At 39.7% G+C, this 22,279-nt stretch overlaps 1 protein-coding gene across 2 annotated transcripts in view; it reads left to right on the top strand.

Moving 5' to 3' along the window:
• Positions 1–22,279, top strand: part of mapk15 (mitogen-activated protein kinase 15) — a 65,383-nt gene that overhangs the window by 28,271 nt on the left and 14,833 nt on the right. For both annotated transcript variants that reach the window (XM_039737177.1, XM_039737176.1), the window contains exons 4-7: positions 58–148; positions 13,060–13,190; positions 16,559–16,722; positions 21,030–21,169. In XM_039737177.1, coding sequence (XP_039593111.1) covers positions 58–148; positions 13,060–13,190; positions 16,559–16,722; positions 21,030–21,169 — 526 coding nt within the window. The remainder of the gene's footprint in view (positions 1–57; positions 149–13,059; positions 13,191–16,558; positions 16,723–21,029; positions 21,170–22,279) is intronic.

Below are 22,279 nucleotides of genomic sequence, written 5' to 3'. Positions count from 1 at the left end.
CTTAGATTCTCAGAACAGGGTTTCACTTTAAAAAACTGTCTTTTTTTTACTTTTTAGGAATTTGGAGAACACCCAAATATTATCAAGCTGCAGAATGTAATCAGAGCTCAAAATGATAAGGATATCTATCTGGTCTTTGAGTACATGGGTAAGGAAACCATCCTTTGTTTCTAGATAAGTGATAATAAATAATAGTACTTCTTTACATCTATATAGCACTTTTCTTGCTACTCAAAGTGCTTTACATAGTGAGTGGGATGCCACTTCACCCACCACTAAACATCCATGCTTATAGCACTTGTGAAGCTTACCTACTAGAGACTCATATAAGCTACTCCCCTGCATCTTTTATTGGTTCACTTGCATTAATTTTTTCACGTCATACTTATGGCCATTGTGTCATTTGCCTGTCTGACCTTGTAGATTTTTGGCTTTGTACACACATGATCAAAGCTGATGAATTACTGAAACTTCTCAAAGTCTACAGCTGAGAAAATTGCCAGGTCAGCTTTTTGTCACTATATTTCACTTAGATTTTTATTCGGATCCAACATGTTAAAAAGAATTTAAAAGACAATAATTATAATGTGGAAATTTGTTAATTTGTAATCAATGTCTCTCTGCATGTGTCTGTGTTTGTGTGTAAAAGTATTATGAGGAAGTGTATGGGTAAAAAGAGTTGCAATTTGAAATTGGGATTTATTATTTTATTTTAATGTCATGTCTTAGAAATACTGCAGTGGCATTTTGTTTTCCTATGGGTGCTGCCATTTTCTGTATCCCGTTGCCATAACGCAATGATTAGTTGTTAGGAGAAGTATTCCAGGAATTCGAACTATGGGATGCCATAAGTGTAACTATATATAAACCAGCGTCGTACACTTCTCTTAGACCTTTTTACAAGTGCTTCTTTTTTTAAAAGTTTTTTGCAATTTGGCTTTGATGCTTGAGAATTTGATCTTTTTGTAATGACTTTGTTGTATGCTGCATTCATGTGCTGTCTGAGCTTTCAGAGCTCTGACCTGTTACATTTTACCTTCCCACTTCTGGTTGGATTTTTGGAAGAAACCTGAGGCCGCTGTTTATCTGTTAGGTCTGCAAAAAATGTAACTAAAGAAATTTTTTTATTCTGCAAAAGTAAACCGCTAAACCATACGAAAGGTGTGTGTATATGTATGTATATGTATGTGTATATATATATATATATATACTGCTCAAAAGAATTAATCCAGTCCAACTTCTCCAGGATGGCACATCAATACGTGTCATTGCCAGAAGGTTTGCTGTGTCTCCCTGCACAGTCTCAAGGGCATGGAGGAGATTCTAGGAGACAAGCAGTTACTCTAGGAGAGCTGGAGAGGGTCATAGAAGGTCCATAACCCATCAGCAGGACTGGTATCTGCTCCTTTGGGCAAGGAGGAACAGGATGAGCACTGCCAGAGCCCTACAAAATGACCTCCAGCAGGCCACTGGTGTGAATGTCTCTGACCAAACAACCAGAAAGACTTCATGAGGGTGACCCAAGGGCCCCATGTCCTCTAATGGGCCCTGAGCTCACTGCCCAGCAGCATGCAGCTCGATTGGCATTTGCCATAGAATACCAGAATTGGCAGATGCACCACTGGTGCCCTGTGCTTTTTACAGATGAGAGCAGGTTCACCCTGAGCACGTGACAGAAGTGAAAGGGTCTGGAGAAGCCATGGAGAACATTATGCTGCCTGTAACATCATTCAGCATGAGCAGTTTGGTGGTGAGTTAATGATTGTCTGAGGAGGCATATCCATGGAAGGTCACACAGACCGCTACAGGCTTGACAAAGGCACCTTGGCTGCCATTAGGTATCAGGATGAAATCCTTGGACCCATTGTCAGACCCTATGCTGGTACAGTGGCTCCTGGTGCACGACAATTCCTGGCCTCATGTGGTGAGAGTATGCAGGCAGTTCCTGGAGGATGAAGGAATTGATACCATTGACTGGCCACCACACTTTCCTGACCTAAATCCAATAGAACACCTCTGGGACATTATGTTTTGGTCCATCCAATGCCACCAGGTTGCACCTCAGACTGTCCAGGAGCTCAGTGATGCCCTGGTCCAGATCTGGGAGGAGATCCCCCACAACACCATCTGTCATCTCATTAGAAGCATGCACCGATGTTGTCAGGCATGTATACAAGAACACAGGGGCCATACAAAGTGCTGCTACAATTTGGAGTTGCTGCAATTAAATTTTGGCAAAATGGACTAGCCTGCCACATCATTTTTTCACTCTGATTTTTGGGGCGTCTTTGAATTCAGGGCTCTGTAGGTTGATCATTTTCATTTCCATCAAGCGATGTGGCATCCTTTCGTTCCTAACACATTACCCAGTCTATATTAGTATAGATATCCAGGAGGATTTCTTTTTCCCATTGAGATCTGATGTGTTTTCAAAGTGTTCCTTTAATTTTTTGAGCAGTATATATATATATATATATATATATATATATATATATATATATATATATATATATATTTATATAGAGATATATATATATATATATGTGTGTGTGTGTGTGTGTGTGTGTGTGTGTGTGTGTGTGTGTGTGTGTGTGTGTGTGTGTGTGTGTATATATATATAATAATTCCCAAGCCTAAAAGTGCAACGATTTTATGTCACGTTTTTTTGTTACACTCTAAATTAGGCTTATTTTAAAACCTACATATGCAGGGTGGGCCATTTATATGGATACACCTTAATAAAATGGGAATGGTTGGTGATATTAACTTCCTGTTTGTGGCACATTAGTATATTGAGGGGAAACTTTTCAAGATGGGTGGTGACCATGGTGGCCATTTGAAGTCGGCCATTTTGGATCCAACTTTTGTTTTTCAATAGGAAGAGGGTCATGTGACACATCAAACTTATTGGGAATTTCACAAGAAAAACAATGGTGTGCTTGGTTTTAACGTAACTTTATTCTTTCATGAGTTATTTACAAGTTTCTCTTTGTTTACAGCCATTGACATGTCGCAGAGGTTAACACGTGAGGAGCGGATAGAAATTGTGTTGATGTCTGGTGAACGCAGTAACCAGGTCATTGCAGCAGATTTCAATGCAAGACACCCTAGGAGACCACCCATATCCCATGCTACAGTTAGCAAACTGCTTGCTAAGTTTCGTGAAACTGGTTCAGTGTTGGATTTGCCAAAATGTGGACGCATGAAAACTGTCACTAATGAAGAAACATCAGTGGCTGTCCTAGCTTCATTCAGCAAGAGCCCACAGCGTAGCACTCGCCGCATGTCACTGGAGAGTGGCATTAGTCGAACATCCCTTCAGCGGATATTAGCTACTCACAAATGGCACCATTACAAACTCCAGCTACTGCAGCATCTCAACGAGGATGACCCAGATCGGCGCACTGAATTTGCAGAATGGGCAAAACAAAATTGGAACAGGACCCTCAGTTTACGCAGAAGATTTTGTTCAGTGATGAGGCAAACTTTTATGTGAATGGTGAAGTTAACAAACAAAACCACCGCTATTGGTCTGACACTAACCCACATTGGATAGATCCCTCCAAGACTGTTGGAACAAAAAATTGATGGTATGGTGTGGTATATGGGGTACAAAGATAGTGGGGCCATTCTTCATCAATGGAAACCTCAAGGCCACTGGATATGCTAAATTGCTACATGATGATGCGTTTCCTTCTTTATGCACTGAAGCTGGCACGTTCCCTGAGTTTTTCCAGCAAGATGGTGCACCACCACATTATGGGTGTCAGGTCCGAGCATTCCTAGATGAACAGTTTCCTGGAAAGTGGATTGGTCATCGTGGGCCAGTTGAATGGCCCCCAAGGTCTCCCGATCTGACCCCCTTAGACTTTTATCTTTGGGGTCATCTGAAGGCAATTGTCTATGCTGTGAAGATACGAGATGTGCAGCACCTGAAACTACGGATACTGGAAGCCTGTGCTAGCATTTCTCCTGCGGTGTTGCTATCAGTGTGTGAAGAGTGGGAGAAGAGGGTTGCATTGACAATCCAACACAATGGGCAGCACATTGAACACATTTTATAAGTGGTCAGAAACTTGTAAATAACTCATGAAAGAATAAAGTTACGTTAAAACCAAGCACACCATTGTTTTTCTTGTGAAATTCCCAATAAGTTTGATGTGTCACATGACCCTCTTCCTATTGAAAAAAACAAAAGTTGGATCCAAAATGGCCGACTTCAAATGGCCACCATGGTCACCACCCATCTTGAAAAGTTTCCCCCCTCACATATACTAATGTGCCACAAACAGGAAGTTAATATCACCAACCGTTCCCATTTTATTAAGGTGTATCCATATAAATGGCCCACCCTGTATATATTTGGTATCATTCTTTTCAGTATTTATCAACCTTTAATGTGATTTTGTTAGTTTTTCAGATTCTTATTCTGTTTTTAAATTATAAACTAAAAAAAATCAAGAACTTGCTTCCCATGAGACAGGAATTTGTGCCAAAAGATTTAACCACGCCCGGGGCCGGAAATAAAAGACAAAGAGTAGGACAGCTGCTGTACAGGCTTTTAAATGTTTGAACCGCCGTGCGAGATGCAGATCACGTGGCACGGCAGCAGCAGCAATCCAGCAGCTGATCGAGCAAAGTGGAGGTAAAAAAAACTGTATTTATTTCCCATTGTATCACCTTTTTAAGAGGGGGTTTTGGAGGAGCGACCGTGTCTCCTTGGGGTGTGTTCAGCCCCCCTTTTCACAACACGAGCAGAAGGACGCAAAGTGGCTGCCGCATAGCACAGGCCGGGAGGGGTTAGTGAGTGAAGTGAGCAGGGGGGAAAACCCTTCGTATATGTGTATGTATGTATATGTATATGTGTATATGTATGTGTGTATATCCATCCATCCATTATCCAACCCACTATATCCTAATTGCAGGGTCACGGGGGTCTGTTGGTGCCAATCCCAGCCAACACAGGGCACAAGGCAGGAAACAAACCCCGGGCAGGGTGCCAGACCACCACAGGGCACACACACACAAGGGACAATTTAGGATCGCCAATGCACCTAACTTGCATGTCTTTAGACTGTGGGAGGAAACCCACGCAGACACAGGGAGAACATGCAAACTCCACTCAGGGAGGACCCGGGAAATTAACCCAGGTCTCCTAATTGTGAGGCAGCAGAGCCACCCACTGCCTCACCGTGCCGTCCATATAATATATATTCATTCAATTGACTGAGGTAAAAGATCAGTGTTACGTTGTAGTTCGAAGAATTCTGGTAGCTTTGTTTTCTCTAAACTGTCTGGATTCAGTGCCCTAACTTCATAGGAAATTCATAGAAAATTTCCAACTTATACACTCAAATTTTCTGTGTGTCTGATAGCATGTAAACTCTGGATTTGGCATTGTTTTTCATCTCCTGGTCCACAGCGCTCTACCAGTTTCTGCCCAGATTTCACCCTGCGGTAGTGTACAGACAGATCTGTAGACTGGTCCCTTCTCCACACTTGCATCTTGCTATCTCTTTGGTCAGTTTACCTTCATCTCAGTTGTCTGTGAGACTTTGTTTCACAGGTCTACTGGCTCATTTGATTTTGATGCTGATAAAAAGTTTGCATCTTTCAAAGTAGCATTTATAATTATTTCCATTCAATACCTTTAGTCAAGGATTGTCATGGCGGTGCAGTGATAGCACTGCCACCTTGCAGTAAAGAGACCACGGTCAGTCCTGGGTCCTCCCAATGTGGAGTTTCCATGTTCTCCCCATATCTGTGTGGCTTTCTCCAGGTTCTCCAGTTTCCTCCCACTGTCCAAAGACATCAATCAATCAATCAATCAATCAACATTTATTTATATAGCACATATTCATACAAAAAAATGTAGCTCAAAGTGCTTTACAAAATGAATAGAAAAATAGAAGACACAATAAAAGATAAACATAAGTCAACATTAATTAACATAGAATAAGAGTAAGGTCCGATGGCCAGGGTGGACAGAAAAACAAAAAAACTCCAAAGGCTGGAGAAAAAAATAAAATCTGTAGGGGTTCCAGACCAAGAGACCGCCCAGTCCCCTCTGGGCAATCTACCTAACATAAGTCAAACAGTCCTCTTTGTATTTAGGGTTTTCATGGAAGGACCTGATGATGATGGTCACGTAGACTTCTGGCTTTCAGTCCATCAATGTTGGTGCATCATGTTCGGTGAACTGGTGACACTAAATTGATCGACTAGCGCTCTGTCCAGGGTTTGTTCCTTCTTTGCGCCCTATGCTAGCTGGGACAGACTCCAGGCCTTCAAACTCCCAACACAACCCTGATCTGGATCAAGCAGGTTGACCTTTGCTCTTGCCCCATTTGCAATAAATGGTCATTTCAGTGGCAGTTGAAGAGTGTTTCTCTTCCTTACAAAGCATTATTGGCTTTTCGACTTGCTTAAATGATTAGTTTCTTTCTTTGGATATTCAGATTGTTAATATTCTTATGCCCAGTTTCCAAGTAGTAGTATTATGGTATGGCTCAGCCTGAATTTTTACTTCATAATTCCAAATTTCTTGCTTTTCTCCCATGGACTTTTCTTTTGGTGTTTTATTAGTTCTACTGTCTCAAATTACAGTTACTAAAGGAAAGAGCAAAGGCTAAATCCAACACTAATCATTCACAGCTCCTTTGCATATGAACAGTAATTGCAACAGGAAAGACCTGACCAATAAGCGATATCCAACACAAGTTTTCTAATATTTACAGTGGGTAGATACAGTATGTGGATAAAAAACAAAAACTTCAATTGACATAATACATTTAAACATTTCTGCACTCAGCGGTTTACTAGGTACACTCATTGTTAATATAAATAGCCTGCTCTTCCAGTTGTGCAGCAGACATTCAGTATTTTGAATGTGGTGTGATTGTGAATTTTTACGCATTCATTTATAGAGAATGGTAAAATATACAAAAAGGAAAAATGTGAGGTCACACTCTTTCAAGCCAAAATTAAGGCCTGTAATAGTTAATTAAAAGCTCTTTACAACAGCGGTGTGCAGATCTTTGTAGGCACAAAGCATTAGAGCCTGAAGTGGATGAGGTAATGCAGCAGAAGACTACGTCAGGGTCAACTCGAGAACAGGAAGATGAGGCTAAAGTAGGCACATGATCACTGAGTATGGGTGACTGAAGATTGAAAAGTCGTCACCTGATGCGATGAATCTTGATTTTTGTCGTGACATGCAGATTAGAGTATATATGTAAATAACATAAATCCATGTATCTGCACTGCCTTGGTTAAACAGTACAAGCTGGTAGTGGTACTTTGACGGTGGGGCACACATCAGACCTTTTTTCTTTTATACCAGTTGGGAGTTATTTGAATGCCACAGCATATCTAAGCACTGTGTCTGACCATGCGCATCTCCTTTGTGGCCACAGTCTGCCCTTTTTCAGATTGATAAATGCACCATGTGACAAAGCATACCTCACTTCAAGCTTGTTTCATGAACATGACTGTGACTTAAGTTTACTCAAGCGACCTGCACAGTCCCCAGATTTTAACGTAAGAGAACACAATGGGGATGAGGAGGAATCTGAGGTTTGTAGCATGAATTTGTAGCAGAAAATTAGAAACTGTGGGATCAGAAAAACCAAAAAAAAAGGTGACCAGCACTTTATTGAAACCATGGCTGGGGAAATTCAGGCTGTTCTGGAGTAAAAAGGGAGTCGTGGCCAGTGCTAGGGAGATATGCCAGATAAAATGGCCACCAAGTTTATGTAGAAATACCAGAATTTAAAAGGTGCTGTTCTTTATTTTGTATTGGTATGTGCAGTACCTCCACTTCAACAAGGAGATCTATATGTTTATTTTTGGATTAGGGATGCACCTATACCCAAATTCTGGGACAATACCAATACCAATAATCCACCCTTCCTGAATCATGCTTGCCAATTATGTTTTACTATTTGTTCCCTGTATTTTGTTTATATGTAAATTGCAATCAAGTTTCTGTATATTGTGATGATTTAAATGAGCAGATACTACTTAAATTACATTAACTTTTTCTCAATAACTATTTTTAACTTTTGATAAATAACTTAGTTGTAGCGAAAAAACATACATTGATTTTTTATTTCTTAAGTCTATAAAATAACAACAACGTTTATTTATATAGCACATTTTCATACAAAAAGTAGCTCAAAGTGCTTTACATAATGAAGAATAGAAAAATAAAAGACACAGTAAGAAAATAAAATAAGTCAACATTAATTAACATAGAATAAGAGTAAGGTCCAATGGCCAGGGGGGACAGAAAAAAAAAACTCCAGACGGCTGGAGAAAAAAATAAAATCTGTAGGGATTCCAGACCATGAGACTGCCCAGTCCCCTCTATAACAATCAAATAAAATCAACATATGTTTTTATGTTATTTCTTAAGTGCTTAAAATAACAATGTGGAGTACTGCAGTGACGCATATCACAGTATCACAATAAACTGTGCTTTTAGTCTGTCTTCATTGCACATATTAACCTTCTCAAATAACAGTTCAAATGACAAAGCCACAGCAGACCAAGGTGCTGAAAGTGTGGAGTCTTCCTCTTCGCTTTGAGGTATACAGCATACTACATATACAGACAGAGCCTCTTCAGATGACTAACTCATACTAACCTTTATGTAACCAAATTGAGCATACTGCTTTTTTGGCTTGACTAACATTCATGATGACTTTCTAGCCAGCATTGCAAACTGTACTGTGACCAGTGTACTGCACTTAATGTGTTGTCACACTGCTATGGCATTTTGGAAATCAATGTTATATCAAACTGATATACTGTTTTAACTTCCGTTATTAGCCAATTTATTTATGGTTTTGTGCATGTGTGTTTGTGTACATAAAAATGTAAACCATCCATTTTCTAAACCTACTGTGTTAAAAAGAGATTGAAGTTTAATAGCAGCAACTCCCATTCAGCAGGAATACACTCTGCAAGGCACACTGTCACAAAATTTAGAGCCCGTATTCGGCCTACCCCTACGGATTCAGATAGGTAACCCATGTTAGAAACACATGTAAAATCAACAAAGCAGAATAAGTGGCTGGTAATAAACACAAATGAGACTTTTTTTTCCTCTCCTACTTGGTGTCTGTTCTCACTTGTTACAGAACCTTTGCCTAAAAAAAGAAATCATTATCTCCCAGTGTTGGATACTAAACACAAGCCTTTTCTTTTCTGGGCTTCTTGATTTGAAATAATGTCTTTTTGTTTTCCTACTAATGCCATGTCAACAGAGTACCTGTGTTCAGATTTCACTCTTCAGAAGTCTCTTTCTACTTTGTTCTCCAATTTCTCTCATATAGATAAGTGATGACTATTTAGGGAGGCCAATGTATTCCGTGCTTAGACTATGCCAATTATTTTTAAATCTGTAAATAACTTTTGTACTGAAACACAACAGCATGCCTTACAAACTCTCCGTACATATTTATTTTCACTATTCAGAACCTAAGATGTGCCTTGCCTGTAAACTGTATATTTAAGGTCAAATAATAACATCAATGAGCTGCATAATCCCTGGTCTGTCAGTACGACATCCTCTCATTTCCAACGTCATCTCGTCCAACTTCACTTCATAACCAATGCCCCTACCAAAGTTACAGACCAGACATGCCATGAATTAACCTTCTTTGCACAGGTATTTCAATTGGGAGATTTGCCGGAGTTATGGATCAAAGCAGTTAAGAATTTAAAAAACAGGGATCATGGTTCTACTAAGTGTTAGGCAATCCGGCATTTAAAGTTGAGACTATTTTCATCCCTGCAAATATGTCATAGCACACACCATTTTCTAAACCCAAGCTGAGTACTTAACTGTGCAGGGACAACATGGTGCATGAAAGTCATTGAGCTTGGTCAGGGTGACTACAGATCTGGTTACCAAACATGTAATTAAAGTTAATGGGATGTAGATGAAGTGTGTGTCAGAGGGCAATGTTAAAAAAAATAAAAATAAAAAAACGGAAATCATCTCAACTGATGACAGACGCTCATTACACACAGAACTTAACATCAGTAAATCGGAGATGTTAGTCACTTTGAAAACTGCACAAATCGTTCCAGAAATTCCTTTTTTCCCAGTGTCATTTTAATAAGGAATAGCAGAGATAATAAAACAATTCCAAAAGTGTATCATATGTAACCAGCCAGCCAGCCATTATACAACCTGCTGTATCCTAACTACAGTGTCACAGGAGTCTGCTGGCACCAATCCCAGCCAACACAGGGCACAAGGCAGGAAACAAACCCTGGGCATGGCGCCAGCCCACCACAGGCCGCGCACACACACACACTAAGCACACACCAGGGACGATTTAGAATCGCCAGTGCATCTAACCTGCATGTCTTTGGACTATTGGAGGAAACCCACACACAGAGATGCCCCATATGTAACCATTTTTAGGTAAAGTGGTAGAAGTGGTTAACAGATAATCTGGTTTTCAAGAAATGTAAAAGTTTTGGACTTTCTGTGTAGGTTTTAACCATTCTTGTCTCTACCTGTTTTATTTTATTTGTCTGTTATTGGATATACAGTAGCTAAGAAGACAAATGTTATATCTGTTTGTGTGAACATGACTAAATAAAAATCCTGAACCTTGAGAGTGTAAATACAACTTCTAATTCAGTAACATTTGTTATGGCTTCAAAAATATTGAAGGGAAAGAAATCAGAGATTTCAAATCAACTTGCCTGTTTCTTAAAGTGTTTCAGAAAACTTTTAATTAAAATTTTGCTGTCTTATTTCTTTTCTCCTGCATTGGGTTGATATTTTAAGAATGCTAAATACTTTGGGGTGGCGCAGTGGGTAGCGCTGCTGCCTCACAGTTAGGAGACCCGGGTTCGCTTCCCGGGTCCTCCCTGTGTGAAGTTTGCATGTTCTCCCCGTGTCTGCGTGGGTTTCCTCCCACAGTCCAAAGACATACAGGTTAGGTGCATTAATGATTCTAAATCGTCCCACGGTGTGATGTGTGGGTGTGTGCCCGGTGGTGGGCAGGCGCCCTGCCCTGGGTTTGTTTCCTGCCTTGCGCCCTGTGTTGGCTGGGATTGGTGCCAGCACACCCCTGTGACCCTGTAGTGTGGATATAGCGGGTTGGATAATGGATGGATAAATACTTTGACTTTTCTGTTGACTAAACAGGTTAAATGCTGGGTGGTGATAGTTATAGTATCTTAAGAGCAGGTCATTCAGCGCAACACAGTCAAAAATTCTGCTCACCGTATTTTTCCAAAATAACATCAAGTTGAGTGTTGAATATCCCTAAAGTCCTCCTGTCTACCATACTATCTGGTAATCTATTCGATGTGTCTATGGTTCTCTACGTGAAGAAAAACTTACTAATGTTTATCCAAACTTACCCTTAACAAGTTTCTCACTGTATCTCCTTCTTCTTATTGAACTCATTATAAAGTAACAACCTGGATCCATTGTATTAAATCTGTTCATAATTTAAAAAAAAAATCTATCATGTCACCTCTTCATTTCTGTTGTCTTATACAAATATTCAGCTCCATTAATCTCTCCTCATGGCTCACCTTAGTTTCAGAATCAACCTAGTTACTCTTTGGACTTTTTCTGGCACTGCTATATCTTTCTTGTAATTTGGAGGCCAAAACTGCACATAGTGCTCCAGGTGAGGTCTGACAAGTGCATTATATCACTTAAGCATAACCTATTTTGATTTGCACCCTACACATTGTTATACATGACCTCACATCTTATTGGTTTTCTTCATCGCTTCTGTAAACTGACTGAATGTACACAGTGACAAGTCCACCATGATTCCTAGATCCTTCTCATATTCCAAGGTCCTTCTTATTGAATCCAAAGTCATCTGTTAACTGAAAGAATTTGACTTCATTTATGTTAGCTTCATTGTGTTAAAATTTAGACTCTCCTTTTATTCAATGTAACTTACAAATAACAAGTGCAAAGTACATTTTTTTAGAGTGCTGTTATATGAGAATAGGCTTATTCTGGGTCACAGTGAGTTTATGGTGGAGAGCAAAGCTGTGCTTTAGGCACTAAGCATTACTGCAAACACAGTATTTGTGACCAGCAAAACATTTTATTATGTAGTATAGTTTTTTTAATGCCCAAAATGTTTTTATTTAATTATAAAATACTTAAATGCCTGGAGAATTTTCAGTATATCTATACTACAGTCAATTCCGGTTAATTGGACCACCGGTTAATCGGACCAGCCGCTTATTCAAACCGAATCTTAAAGAACTGAAACGGATCATATTACATAAGCCTAATATTGTTCGCTTATTTGGACCAAAATTCTGTTTAATCGGACCAAAGAATGTGACAGAGAATAAGAAAAAGAAGCCACAAGTCACCCACGGAAAGCGGATGTAAAGCGGGTCAGTGACATCGGGAGGATCCCTGGGTTCCCCAGGAGAATTTATGCTTTTATCAAAGGTCAGGAAGTCGGAAAATTTGTACCAAGTGCAAACCAGTGGGGGTGAACATGCCTGCCCTTTCTTTACTAAAACGGACCGTCTAGTAGCCGGCGACATGAAGTCGAGCGTAAACAAGTGCAGTGCGTAAACAGAATGCGTCAGATCACACTAGATAAGTTCTTCAAACATTGACTGGAATTTGGTAATGTAACATTTTTTATTGTGCTTCGCATGCTGAGTGTCGTGTATATCGTTTTCGAAGAATCTGTAGATTTCTTTTTCAATAAACAAAGTTGTAAGCAACCGTACATGTATGTAGTTCTTGTTTTACGTTTGCCATATGCATGTGCAGCACAATAAAAGTCATAATGACATTTTAATATGTTACTTATAGCACATCCTGTCTTGGTTGCACATATATAGGGCATGTTTGTGTAATCAGACCAGCTGGTTATTAGGACCGAAATGATCACGTCTCGATTAACAGGAATCGACTGTATTCCATTGAACATATGCACTTTATTAAGGACTGCCTTAGAATGTCTATTCCTCTTAGTAAATGAAAATGTTTTCTGACATTAAGAATTTTTTCATAAATGTCTATCTTTTGAATTCCAGAAACTGATTTACATGCAGTGATAAAGAAGGGGAATTTGCTGAAAGATATTCATAAACGCTATATCATGTATCAGCTGCTGAAGGCCACAAAATATCTACACTCAGGAAATGTCATTCACAGAGACCAAAAGGTAAGATAGGGGGAGTTTCTCAAAAGTAATTTAACATTTTATTAAGCTCTTAATTATTGTGAAGCTGGTATTACTAGATTGAGTACAGTGTCTAATATGAACATTAAGGCTTGTAAAAAGAACTTTACATTCATATTTCTTTTGAAATTATCATCACTGTTGTAATAACTCTATTGAAAGACATATTAGAATTTAATCTACTTTGAACTTTATCTGTATTTTGGAACAAAAGCAAACAGAAATGTGAGAAGATTTAGCCTGGGAATTCTAATTTAATGGTGGTAACATTTGATGAAGAGAAAAAAACTAAGAAAAATGAAGGACCATTCCTTCCAGTAGCCTTTCAAAATTAGAAGTGCTCTTGAGGACAACACAGCTGTGCTTTCTTCGGCATCAAATGTTCAACTGATGTCCAACTTCATATTTGGGGCATCTTTATAGTCCCAGGATTAGAAGTATTGCAGTAGTGGGTGTGCTGTTACTGCTCAATAGACCAGACTTCCTTGTCCCCTAGAACAGGAGAGGAAATATTAGCATATGATTGGTGCCACCCTGCCCCGCTCCACACTGTACCCTCTCGAACCAGTCCCTGTAAGGCACTCACCATGCGCAGAACTTTGGACACTGATAAATTTACAGTAAATCTGTATGTGTGTGTCTTGGGAGATTACTTCTTCAGCAAGTTTCCTTTTGTAAACAAAAGCTTTTGTTTTCTTATGACCTTATTTTTTCTATTATTTGATTTCAAGGAAAAAAATTCAAATTGCTCAAACCCAAATTGAGACACACAAAAACATTGCTTCTCTATTAGCCTGACATGTAAATTTACTTTCCAGTGAACAGAAACTAGGGTGACATGGTGACGCAGTGGGTAGCACTGCTGCTTCGTAGTTAGGAGACCCGGGTTCACTTCCCCCGTGACCCTGTGTTAGGATATAGCGGGTTGGATAATGGATGGATGGAGACGACTTGTGTATATTTACTGCATTGTAATAGCTTGAACCTTGGACTAGTAGCATTGGAAAGCATTATGGGTGTCCATAATGGGGTCCCCCAGGCAGAATGCCACCCCATGTAAAGGGGGACATACTTCCCATAGTAGGTCCTCGCCCATTGTACTGTCCTTCCCTGTTTCTCATTCCACCTCGGGTGTTGCTCCATGGTTGCTAGAATGCCAACCCCAGAGTAGCTACTGCTGCAGCCTCTTCCTGCAGCACGGCAGGAGAATATCACGGCTCCCCAGCTGTGCTCTGGATCCCCTGGCCCAGAGGGAGCAGGACCCATCTCGGCAGGGACACCCGTTGGTCCCTCACACTATATATATCACAATGTTCACATTTGAATATTGTTTTAGAACATTAATTCAAATTAATCAAATGATTTAATAAAAACAATTACCCCACCCTAGTAAAGAAAATATAACAAAAACTTTTGATCATTGTGGTGGATAGACTATTCTCTTGGTTGTTAAAATGCATATGGTAAGGTATCCCATTGCCAAACTTCTATCAAATTCTAGGGATTCAGGACACTGTGGAAAGATTTATTCAAAACTGGGTTAAACACATAACACAGTAGGTTATGGCAAAACATAATTGTCAATTGGGTCTCTCAGTGAACATTTTTATGGAGCTGCTTCTACTGATTAATTAATTAATAACCTAACAGACTGAAAACTTTAGTATATACAGCAATATTCACAAAATCAGTACTAGGGTGGTCTACCATGTTAGCCATTATGGATATGAAGAAGGGGCCTGAGTTGCCTCGAAAGCTTGCATATTGTAATCTTTCTAGTTAGCCAATATGATACCAAGATAAGTGGATTAGCAGATAATTTGGAATCGATCATATCATTACAGAAGGACTTGGACAGCACACAGGCTTGGGCAGATTTGTGGCAGATAAAATTTAATAGATAGATAGATATTTTATTAATCCCAAGGGGACATTCACATACTCCAGCAGCAGTAATGTTAGTAAATGTAAAGTATTACACATAGGAAGTAAAAATGTTAGGTTTGAATACACCATAGGCAGCCAGAAAATCGAGAATGCAGCTTATGAGAAGGATTTAGGAGTCATAGTGGACTCTAAGCTATTGACTTCCAGACAATGTTCAGAAGCCATTAAGAAGGCTAACAGAATGTCAGGTTATATAGCGCCTTGATGTGTGGAGTACAAGTCACAGAAAGTTCTGCTTAACCTTTATAACACACTGGTGAGGCCTCATCTGGAGTCCTGAGTGCAGTTTTGGTCTCCAGGCTACAAAAAAGACATAGCAGCACTAGAAAAGATCCAGAGAAGAGCGACTAGGCTGATTCAGGACTACAGGGGTTGAATTATGAAGAAAGATTAAAAGAGCTGAGCCTTTACAGTTTAAGCAAAAGAAAATTATAAGGTGACATGATTGAAGTGTTTAAAATTATAAAGGGAATTAGTCCAGTGTATCGAGACTGTTATTTCAAAATGAGTTCATCAATAACACGGGGACGCAGTTGGAAACTTGTTAAGGGTAAATTTTGCACAAATATTAGGAAGTTGTTCTTTATACAAAGAACGATAGACACTTGGAATAAGCTACCAAGTAGTGTGGTAGACAGTAAAACTTTAGGGACTTTCAAAACTCGACTTGATGTTTTTTTAAAGAAATAAGTGGATAGGACTGGCAAGCTTTGTTGGGCTGAATGGCCTGTTCTCGTTTAGAGTGTTCTAATAAAAGGTGTCATTTTCTTTACCGTCTCACTACACAAAATCATTATACAGTACTGTAGATGGTTCTGGACAGAATTCATCCTAGGACAGACATGTTGCAAATAAATATTAATGTAAATGTTTACATATAGGAAAGGTAATAGTAGGTGTAATTGGACAATTACAGAACTTAAAACTATTCCCTTGAGTAGAGCTATTTAAGAGATTTTAGGACTGAGTGAAGGAGTTGAATCTTTTCATTTTAAGCTACAAGAAAGTATAAAATAATAAATGATAAATGTAAAATTATGTAGCACAATTAAGTTAGCAAGCTGTTATTTGAAAAAATAGTTATTCAATAAAAATACAGAGACATGGATAGAAGCTTATTAACAATAAATTTTGCACAATTGTTAGGATGTGTTCCTTCTCACAGAAAAGGGTAGATACAAGGAATAAATTACCAAGTATTTGGTTAATGCAGATATTTTGTATGTTATAAACTTTAAAATTTTGACTTGTTGGTATTTTGAAAAACTTGTGAAATGCCAAGCTACAGTATGTCGAGCTGAATGACTTGTATTTTTCAAAAGTTTTCCTATATTCATTCCTGGTTCTGCTTTAGCTCCCTATTCTGTTGCTATTTATTGATTGTCTTTGTTCTTTTCCTGCAGCCTTCGAATATCTTGCTTGACACAGACTGTTTTGTGAAACTGTGTGACTTTGGTTTGGCTCGCTCACTCTGCCAAATCCAAGAGGATGCAGGAAACCCTGAGCTAACAGAATATGTAGCCACCCGATGGTACCGTGCTCCTGAAATTCTTCTCGCTTCCACAAGGTACACACCAAGATTTTTTTGATTATTTCAGATTGTATCACACACTTACATGTAAAAAAGTAAGTACACCCCATAAAATGCTTTTTCTTCTTTAACACATGTGGACATATCAAGATGTTCATTTAAACGGTATCTTTAGGACGGAGTCATGGCTCTTAGACTAGGGATCTGCGCCTGTAATCGGAAGGTGGCCAATTCGAATCCCATAAACGGCAGTAGTGACTCTTACTCTGTTGGGCCCTTAACCTGTAGTCGCTCCATCCTGGGTGTGACGTTAACCTGCATCCAGCCCTGCAAGCAGTTCCTCCATCTTACAGGGAAACCTTGGGAGGAACTCCAACCACTGTAAAAAAAAAAAAAAAAATCCAGATGGTTCATCATATAGTGGGTGTGACAATGTGCTATCAGCACATGCTCCCAACCTCTATAGATAAAGTCGACATAGCAGACATCATGCCATATTTCTGTTTTGTAGTCTATTGTATAATTTAAGTAAATGCAAATTTTGCATGTGGAAGGAGTCAGTACACACCTATATCTAACTGCAATCCAGTGCAGCAGATAAAGTGCAAATGATTAGAACAGAGGATGAAACCTCAGACATTTAGTTTGGTTGCTGTTTTTGAAGTGTGTGTTATCACCATGCAGAGATTGAAAACTTGTTATAGATGTCTGAGTTTGGGAGGGGATATAAAAAGATCTCCAAACATTTGGAAATAAACCTTTCCACTCAGTCCAGAAGATCATCTACAAGTGGAGAACATTTAAAACAACTGCCACCTTATCCAGTCTAGGCCCTACTACAAATTCGGCCTGAGAGCAGAACACAAAATGCTGAGAACCCTAGAATTTCATCACAGGACCTCTAGGTAGCTGTTGCCGTCAAAGTTCACGAGTCTACCATTACAAAGAGGGTGCACAAATTAGATCTACATGGGAGGTGTGACAGGAGGAAACATTTGCTGTCCAGAAAGAACATCAGGACAGGACTAAAGTTTGTCGATGAACACCTAAGCAAACTCCAGGACTTCGGGAGAAATGTACTCTGGACAGATGAGACAAAGGGAGAGGTAATGGCTGCAGTACCAGAAACATATTTGGCGAAAATCAAAGACAGCATTTAACCAGAAGCACCTGATACTAACAGTAAAGCACAAAGGTGGAAATGTTCTGATTTGGGGTTGCTTTGCTGCATTAGGGCCTGGGTATGAATCCACTATGAATTCTTCATTGTACCGGAGAGTGAAAGAGGATAATGTGAGACTATCTGTCATAAGATTTAAGCTCAACTGAAAATGGACCTTGTCACATTACATTGATCTTAAACATACCAGTAAATCCAACAAGGAATGGGCTGAAAAGAAAGAAATGGCGGGTCAAGTCAAAGTCCAGATCTGGGCACATATTTATCAAGTGTCTCAGAATTACTCCTAGGAATTAAACTACAAAGTCTGAATAGAATAAAAATTTGTCCTACCTCAGAGTCCGACATAAGCATCTTACACCTTCACCCAGTTAGGAGTGAGAGTGCATGGTTGAAAATGAAGGTTGCACCACAAAGATAATAATAATAATAATAGTAACAATAATAATATTCAAGTAGTATTAAAAGAAGAAGAAAAACACAGGAAGGTTGCATATTGCTCTAAGTGTTACCACTTGCAACAACATAAACAATAATACTGTAATAAGCACACATACCCAATGAAAGCAAAGCCCAACATCTGGCATGTTTATTTAACGATGAATACTCAAAGGATTGTTCCTGCCTTGCACCCTATGGTTGCTAAGATGGGGTCCAGCTTCCAAAAAATAGATGGATGGATGGAAAATAGATAGATGGATGGATGGATGGATGATCAGTGGCCGTACTTTCAGATGAATCGCCTTCCCGCTATTATGGCATCGGGAAATGCCTCATAATGTGACACTTACTGTTACTAACCACAGCTATTCTTGTGCTATTTCCTAAATCCCAGTGAAGTTAGGAGTAGTTTCCTAAATTAGGAAAATTGCTAAAATACTTTTACTCCTAAGTGTAGGACCAACATTGCATCATTCGGTGAATTTTGAGCCAGTTAGGACCAATGTCCTACTCTGAGGTGCTTGATAAATACAGGCACTTAAACTCATCAAAATGCTCTGAGGTGATTTGAAATAAGTTGTACACACACCCCTCAAAAATCATACAGCTGAAAGAACTTCACATGAAGGAAAAACGTAATGTAATATTCGCTCATTTTCCTCAATAAATAAATGACCAAGTGTAATATTTTTGTCTCATTTGTTTAACTGGTTTCTCTTTATCTACTTTAAGGACTTCAATGAAAGTCTGACGATGTTTTAGGTCATATTTATGCAGAAATATAGAAAATTCTAAAGGGTTCACAAACTTTCAAGCACAACTATACCTGTCGATGTCCGAAATTGCTAGACAGTTATTGGAAACACCAAAGTGAGGGGGCAATGCCAGCCAAGGATGTCCTTTCTTTTCCCATAGGTGGGAATGTCATATATGTTAATTTTTCATTGAATACATTAATGCAAAGTCAATTATATCATCTTTATCTAAAGGTATTGTTTAAGTTAAGATAAAATCTTGGTATGTCCACATATGTCAAATAAGAAAAAACATTTCACTACTTTATTTCCTTTTTTACAAAGTTTTCTGAATATGGAAATAACAAGACATTCTCACATTTTCAATGTACCTCCAGCCCTTGTGTTTTTCTTTTCTGTTTATTATTGTACATAAATGCTACACATAAATGATTTTTCTCCCCCTCTCACGTACTTTGTATTTTAAATTAGTTCAGTTCACTGAATGTTATTATCTATGGGTTGTAAAGTTCATTTATTATTACACCATGCCCTCTTTGTAAATAGTTGAAAATCTACATATTATAATGTAGAAATAGAGACTCAAACATGGTATGTTGCAATATTAGTCTAATCAGTTACAGTATATACTGTGCAGATACTGCATCTTTCACTCCAAAATTATTTGTCAGTTCCTTTCCCTATCCTGACCGTAATTGGTTGTGACAGTTTGTGGCCGTATCGTGCCCTTGAACCCCTGTCCACGACTCCAGACACCAGGTAAAAGTCCAAACGATGACTTTATTTAAATGCCACAGTGCACAAAGCACCTTCTCCTCCACTATACTCATATAACTCAACAATAATACAAACAATAAACAATCCTCCACTCCTAGACGTGTTGCCACCCTTCCACCCAGCTCAGCTCGCTGTCTGGGAGCTCTCACAGTCCTTTTATTCTTCCTGACCCGGAAGTGTTCCCAATCCCCAGTCCACGTGATTCACTATCACTTCCGGGTCAGGCACAAGTCCTTTTCTTCACGTCGCTCTTCCTCTGATGCACTTCCGGGTTATAGGGCACAAAGGAATCTTTGGTGTTCCCTGCAGCTCCCTCTTGCGGCCCCTGTGGTATCCAGCAGGGCTGAGGATAAAAACTACAAAGTCCATGACTCCCTGCTGGTCTTCGGGGCACCTCCATACTGCAGGGAGGGCTCCATCTGGCGGCCTGGGGGTATTGGCTGGGGTGATAGGCCTAAAGTAGACACTTAACACAGGCTGTCAGACCATGGCAGAATTCATAAAAGCAGCTGCCCATCCAATCATCTATTTATTAAAACATCCATTTTTTTGAGACGAATTTCTGTGTTTACGGATTATGGAGGAGCCAGATACTTTGGCAGAATCACCAGCCACAAGAATAACCCTTGGTAAAATGTCCAGCTATCCCAGGGTGCATTTTTGCACAGTGAGGGTCATTAGTACTAAGGCAATTGATTATAAAGATGCTGAAACTGGAATAAAAGAGTGACTGGGCCAGGAGATGAATCTGGGTCTCAGATGGTGTGAAGCAGAAACACAAGCTGCTGTGCTGCATCACCACACTCCACCAGGGAGCTATTCTGAATCTTGACAAATCTTCTTTTGAAAATAGATTTTTCTAATGGAACATAAGAAAAAAATAAAAATGCACAGAAAGCACTCTGGTCAATTCCTTTAGTAACTAAATAAAGCAAGCAAACCTGGGTAACAGTGAGATGGACTCTAATATTGTATTTCTAAATTATTTACAAATTTTATTAGCGAAGAGTAACCTGCATAAAATAGCAAAATGAATTGCCCATTAGTGTTTATTACCTTTGCTACTCTTCACTTTTTGTTGTTTTCATAGTAGTTATACTGTACTGTAATTCCTGTATTATAATTTTTTAATTTCGTTTTTGCCATTTTCCTCCTAACTAGAGATATTTTTTAATTCTTTTTCTGTGTAGGTATACCAAGGGGGTAGATATGTGGAGCATTGGATGCATCCTAGGAGAAATGCTGCTGGGAAAACCACTGTTTCCTGGCACATCCACAATTAACCAGATTGAAAAAATCATGAGCGTTATTCCTCCTCCATCACATGAAGGTGAAATGATTACTGAAAACTTACAGGAAAATTCTGCATTGTATCTGTAGATAATAATTGTTATTATTTTTTTAACTGGTCAGAAAAGTAACATAAGAAAATTAACAGCCCATGAGAAACCTTGAAACAAAGTAAAAATGTTACCTTACAGTAATTAGACAGCAAAAGCAAGATAAAAACATTTTTTATATGTTCCTGGAATAAGTATATAGTCCAGCCTGCATTTTTTCTTACTCTTTTTTTATCTAGTTTAGCAACACAGGAATTCAAAGCCTATACCAGCAAGGCAGGAAGTAACCATGAAAAGGGCCCAGCCATTTACACACCCACACTCACTCATCCTCTTTAATAAAACCCCTGTGTGCGTCCAGGTGTCCGTGTGTGTGTCTTCTGGTAAAGTGCACATGCGCGGGGCCGCACGGCACGTGTTCAGTCTCTTCCTGTGCATTCCCTGTGCAGAGAGAGAGAAACACACACACACAGGCGCGTGCACGCGAGAGAGAGAGAGACGGACACACACACACACACACAGAGAGAGAGACGGACACACACACACACAGAGGAGAGAGCGGACACACACACACACACACAGAGAGAGAGACGGACACACACACAGAGGTGCGCGACAGACGGACACACACACACACACACGAGAGACGGACACACACACGAGAGACGGACACACACACACACGAGAGACGGACACACACACACACACACACACACGAGAGACACACACACACGAGAGACGGACACACGCACACGCGAGAGACGGACGGACACACACACGCGCGAGCGGATGGCGCGAGACGGATGGACACACACGCACGCGAGACGGACGGACACACGCACGCGACGGACGCGAGCGAACGGACGGACACACACGCACACGCGAGAGACGGACGGACACACACGCACACGCGAGAGACGGACAACACACACACACACACACACACACAGAGAGGCGGACACACACAGAGGCGCGCGAGAGACACGGACACACGGACACACACACACACACAGGCCTGCGAGAGAGACACACACACACACACACAGGCGTGCGCGTGCATTGTTGCAATGTTACATTTCTTGGTTGTTTATTAAATTACG

This window comes from Polypterus senegalus, chromosome 15, assembly GCF_016835505.1.
Source record: "Polypterus senegalus isolate Bchr_013 chromosome 15, ASM1683550v1, whole genome shotgun sequence".
In the NCBI taxonomy this organism is placed as follows: Eukaryota; Metazoa; Chordata; class Cladistia; order Polypteriformes; family Polypteridae; genus Polypterus; species Polypterus senegalus.
This window is presented reverse-complemented; position numbering and strand designations above follow the sequence as displayed.